Source organism: Aricia agestis, chromosome 8 (assembly GCF_905147365.1).
Source record: "Aricia agestis chromosome 8, ilAriAges1.1, whole genome shotgun sequence".
Lineage (NCBI taxonomy): Eukaryota > Metazoa > Arthropoda > Insecta > Lepidoptera > Lycaenidae > Aricia > Aricia agestis.
This window is the reverse complement of record NC_056413.1, coordinates 13432442-13438441: the sequence shown is the minus strand read 5'-3', so window position 1 is coordinate 13438441 and position 6000 is coordinate 13432442. Positions and strand designations below refer to the sequence as shown.

At 39.6% G+C, this 6000-nt stretch overlaps 1 protein-coding gene across 1 annotated transcript in view; it reads left to right on the top strand.

Moving 5' to 3' along the window:
• The first annotated feature begins 3431 nt into the window (after positions 1-3431).
• The window catches only part of LOC121729813 (homeobox protein B-H1-like), a 36964-nt gene continuing 34395 nt past the window's right edge, over positions 3432-6000 (top strand). Inside the window, exon 1 of the mRNA XM_042118444.1 lies at positions 3432-3564. Within this exon, the coding sequence (XP_041974378.1) occupies positions 3432-3564 (133 nt within the window). The remainder of the gene's footprint in view (positions 3565-6000) is intronic.

The window sequence follows — 6000 nt, the reverse complement described above, 5'->3', positions numbered from 1 at the left end:
ATATTATGACTATATAAAGATAAATGCACATTGTAGGTTTGTTAGGTTATATATAAAAATGTTTCTTTAAATATTATCACGGACTTTGCCGGCGCTGTTTGATTTTAATATAAATAATTAACAACACGTTTTAACGAGTGTAGATAATTTTAATTATTTAAAGAAACATTGCCGCCTGCGGCGAGGCGCGGCGCGGGCGCGCGTAGAGCGGTGGATAGCCAAGCGGAAAATACTCAAATATTTGTTTCCTTCGTCTAGTAAGTATTAAGTATATTATAACAGACAAAAATATAATACTTTTTGGACCCCTTAAGCGAATAGGCATGGTGATTATGGATCTTGTGACAGCAATTCAACTAGCGATTGACAGAAGATATTGTATAAAGGCTCATGGGCGTACCCAGGATTTCAGCTAGGGGGGGGGGGGGGGGGGGGGGGGGGGGGGGCATCTCTCACATTTGAGAAGATAATCGGTCTTTAAGTTTCCAACACTTCATTTTGCGCAGAGTAGGTAACACGTTTCTTATTCCCATTTGCCAGGAAAATGACCCCTACCGGTACACCCATATTGTACCGGTAGGTTTGTACCTTGTTTCCACTTTGATTAGTGAAGGTGCGAGTGTTAAGTATTTGCGTTAAGTGATTAGTATAAAACAAGTTAAAAACAACTCATTAGTGCGACTGATTAGTAAATAGTAAACAGTCAACTCGCACTAAGCAAAGGGAGTAGAACCGTATTCTATTTTTTGGGTGCCTTTTGCCTGCTACTAAACACGTGGGGCACGATTGTTTAGTGTTAAGTGTTTGGTGCATTCACGCATTGAATGGAAACTCACTACCGTCAACCGTTGTATAATTGCGCAGCAACTAAACTATATTGGACTGGTACTCCCACGAGCACTAAACCCTAACAACTCGCAAAAATTAATAAACACGAAACAATCGCACCTGCACTAATCAAAGTGGACACAGGCCTTAATAGCAAACAATTTCGTAAACTAAAAACTGATTAACAGTAGATATGTATTTCTGTCTGCAAAATATAGCAGCTTGCAGTGCTGATTGCCAAGCGGAGCAGTAACTTGCAGAACGGAGTGGTAAGTGCAGTGCGGCAGAGAGCAGTGTATATTGCGTTTAGAGTGGAGTAGTAGCACGCAATGGCACTAGTAGGTTACAGAACTGACTTGTGGTGTGGAGTGGTAAGTTGCAGCTATGATTATAGAGAGGTATGCTTGCAGCGTTGAAAGGATGCAGTGTCAAGTGCCAACTTACAGAGCAGAGTAGCAGATCGAAGTAAGTCAACTTCAACGACGGGGCAGCTTGCAGTATGAAGTGGCAAGTTGCAGTGATTGGCAAGCGATCTGGCAGCTTGCAGTATGAAGTGGCAAGTTGCAGTGAATGGCAAGCGATCTGGCAGTTTGGAGTATGAAGTGGCAAGTTGAAGTGATTGGCAAGTGATCTGGCAGCTTGCAGTATGAAGAAGCAAGTTGCAGTGATTGGCAAGTGATCTGGCAGCTTGCAGTATGAAGTGGCAAGTTGCAGTGATTGGCAACTGGCAGCTTGTAGTATAAAGTGGCAAGTTGCAGTGCTGACTGCTGAGTGGCAAGTGCACTGCGTCGTCCGGAGTCAGTGCAGCGTGACGTAACAGTAATAGCCGTTTACTGCAGCTTTTTGCCCGCGCCCATTAGTCGTGTTTACGAGCTGCACCGCGCATGCAATACACACATACATAACGATAATAAAACTTGAGCTGGTTACACACTATGCGTAAGTCTGACGACGGTATTATTAATATTATTTCCGCGTTTCATACCTGCTAAATCTTAGCACTGCGATAACTTCATGGAAGAACCTATATACAAGGACAGCAGGGTGTAACAAAACTACGTGATAATACTTTAAGGTGTATCTAGTCCCTATACATATAGAGTTCGTTGTGAAAGTAGCAGCGCTGAAGGAGCAAAGTTTTTTTGACTTTGTATGGGCAAGCGCCCAGCGTTATGAATTTTCCAATACAAAAGTTTAAAAAAGTTACTCTTTTAGCGCTGCTACTTTTACAGCAAAACTATATAGGAGACCCATTCACATCCTTAAGTATTATCACTTAGTATGCATGTATAATGTATATCGAGGGATGAAGCGGAGGTAACCCAAAAATTTGACCAAATCGGTATTGTTTGGCTCTTTTGACATTTGTAAAATGACACATTAACTCACGTTAATGGCGTAAGATTGACTTGCATGAAGATTTCAGACCTACGCCGCCTACGCGTTGCCAAATCCTCAGTTTTAGCCCGGCCGCACATTGTCCGAAATTTCTGATCAGAAACAGTTGAACGTCCGCGCTGTCTCTTACATTTTGTACTGAGCCGAGTGAGCTCGAACTCGCCGGAAGGATATTTCGGATAGTGTGCGGCAACGACACCCCACACGGTCGGATGGACTTGAAAAAAAAATCATCCCCGCTTGATGTGTTAGGGAGGTACCATAAAAAATATTTTTTAAGAATTTATAAACTATTTTGTCGGCATCATTAATATCTGCATTTAATGCCGACATACATTTTTGTAGGTCCTATATTAGTGATCGAAGGGTCCATAGTCTCTGGAGCAAAACCGCGGACAGACATCACAGACATATGGACAAACGGACGAACAGACCGAAACCCTTATAGGGTTCCTTGTAGACTACGGAACCTTAAAAAGTTAACAATAAATAAAACTATTACACTCAATAAATCGAATCAAAAGAACAGATACTTACAAATAAAGCACTTACAAGACTAAATTTAGGCCAAACAAACCAATTAGGGCCGTATAGAGACGCCAAGTTGGAGTAAAACACCGTCATAAAACGCGACATCCCACAGCGAGGACGGTTTATTTTCCTATAAAAGCGTTTTATCCACGTATAAAAGCTTAAATCCGCGCGGAGCTTTCTCTCAGCGAGTCGGCAAAAAGAGCATTAGCGGCCCCTCGGCCCCCGCGGCACCGGAGGGGGTCGGCGGGGGGCGGGGGGCAACATGGCAGCGCCACGCCCCCCGCCCCCCGCGCCTCGCCATTGGACGCCGCCGCGCGCGCCCACTGCCGGCGCCGCCTCCCGCCGCCCGCGCCGGCCGCGCTCAGTTCTCGCCGACACTTCGTGCCGACCGCCAGTGTAGCAGTAGCTTGGCGCACCACCGCGACTATCCCGGCGATAAATCCGCGCGACATTGACGGACCATCCCCTGTGATAGACAATCGTGTTACATGCTGCCCATGCGAGCTCGTTAGGTGGCGATTTTCGTGTGAACTTTCAGTAAAAGTGTAAAACTGTCGGCCAAAGTGCATAAATGGTTAGAACATTTTAGAGATTCCAAGATTCAGGATTGCGATGCGGGTGCGGTGACGGGCGGCGAGGTGGGGTGGGGCGGCGGGGCGGGGGCGGGCGCGATGACGGTGCAACGAGACGAGCGCGAGCGCGCGCCCCGCACGAGGTTCATGATCACCGACATACTCAACGCGCCCCGGGACCTCAGCGCGCACCGCGACTCCGACTCCGACCGCTCCGCCACAGACTCCCCAGGTCAGTTCCACAGACTCCCCCGAAAGAGAGAGAGTCCGAATGTATCTCTATCACGAGATAGAGCTAGGTAATGTCAGCCCACTATAGTAACACGCCACAGGCATCCCTAGGTCAGCTACCTAGACTATCCCGATACAGAGAGAGCCATAGGCTAATTGTATATCTATCAAGAAATAGAGTCGCACTATGTCATTTCAGCTCGCTCTAGTTAGACTCACTGTTTGTGTCGCTAGGTTATCCAACCTAGGATAAGAAGTTCACTGATACTGATTTATTTATAGTATTAATTGCACTGGACTACAATAACTTTAGTTATTTATCTTTTAGACCACAAACTTGTGTAGGTCTAAAAGATAAAGTCTAGTATGAAGTAGAAGATTTTCCTATGTTCTATACAGATTACAGAGTCTTAAGAGGCCGGGCACCATCAAAATTCTCATACATACGTAATACTAAAATCATTTTCTCATACGAAAATATTTAACATGTTTGAGTTATTTTTCAGCTTAAATTAGTAACTATGTATCTAGCCTTTCTGCGTAAAAATTTTCTACAAAATATTTAAACACTAAAAACTATTTTTAGTGTTTAAATATTTTGTAGTAAATTTACTATTATTTATATATTTCTTAGTATATTATTTTACGAAAGTTATAACTCAAGGCTGGATGTAGATTATAGAGAGCTGTATCGTTCATAGAGCTTAATCCCCTTATTAAATTAAAAACTCACTTTATAGTTTTACATTATTTAAATATTATATACCACTATTTAGAGCACACGTTATGTAAAGCCTTTCCAGAAGTTTCAGTTACTTGTTTTTATGTTTCACTAGAAAAAAATATTATTTTAGATAGAGCTTATGGTCCGAATCATAACAACTTCATATTTTAAATAATATTGTATTGTAATAATACTGTGCGCTCTCTGCACAGTAGGTACGCCCATAATTATTAAGTACATTCGATCTTTAATTTGTTTTAACTATTTTATATGTGTATCAACGTATGTACGGTGTACCTTAATAAAATAAATAAATAAATAAAAAGGGAAGAAGTATCGAAACCGATTACAAGAATATCGTGATAATATGTCGCTGGTTAGAAGAGTTCCTCTCTATGGGTTACCTTTTGTAACATCCCTTGTCTAAGGTTTAGGGAAGTGATGTAATTTTATAATTTAAGCCAAGTAAATTATAAAATTACTTCACTTTCCTTAGACTCTATGGTACTTTTCTTATTACTTTTTTTACTGTAGGTATAATACCTAAGGTATAAGCCTAAGAGCCAAAGAGATGATATGGATATTTTTTTGTATCCCTTTGGCCTTTATTACTACTTAGATGAGAGTACCATGTACAAAAGTTATAATAATGAAGTTTAAAAATTGTTAAAAAGTAACCTACAAATATCTAAAACCCTTAAAAACAGTAGATGTTTTAGTTAAAAAAACGGTTACAAGTAACAAGGCGGTTAAATTTATCCATACGTAACGTTGTGTTATTTGACAGATCAGTTTTATAATCCATATTTAATATTACAAATAAATATTATTATAGGTTTGAAATTTAATTCGTTTTTATTAATAATAATTAGGTAGCTTAAAAAAACCTAACAATCACTAATTAGGAAATTTACCTAAATAATTCATAAAACTACTTAGTTAAATCTTGATAAGAAATTAATTAATTAAATAAATATTAAATATCATAATTATTCATTTCTTGAATTATAAAAGGCTTTTAATTATAATATATTTGGATAATTTTAGAGGTAATAAAATTTTTGTCTTTGTAATGCGAGCGTGGTAGTCACATAATTAAATAACAAATACATAAAATGTGCCTAGATTTAATGTAAGCATTAAAAAATTAAACAAAAAAAAACTAAAATTTTAAACTTAAATGCGCATTGAAATATTTTTAACGATTAAAATTATTATTGTTCAAGAAAAAAAAGTAAAAATTTCAAGTTTAGAACTTTTGAAATTTAAATGTTTGAATTTTCAAGAAAAAGAGTTCAACGCGAACGCTCGGCCGCGTCTTGCCAGCCAGCTCTACGACGGGCTCGCCGCGGCAGGCCTACGCCGCGCCGCACGCCTTGACCTGAAATATCGATGACTTATCGATAATATAATAAAAACTGCAGCTCCTTAACACCCATATTTTATGTATTTATTCATCTCGATATCCCCAGTACCGAGAACTGTCGCGAACAGTACACGCGATACTCTTACACCGATCGATTATAAAAAGTACATTCCTCACCAGCCTTGTCAGTAATTATACAACAATTGCAATATTTTTTTCTGTAACAATTATTGTAATAAAATTAATTGTAATTTGTATTGTAATAAAATTGTTGTGAGAATCATTCGTCATTAATAGATATTTAGGTTATAATACCTGCTGACATGAAACCGATTTCAATGTAAGCG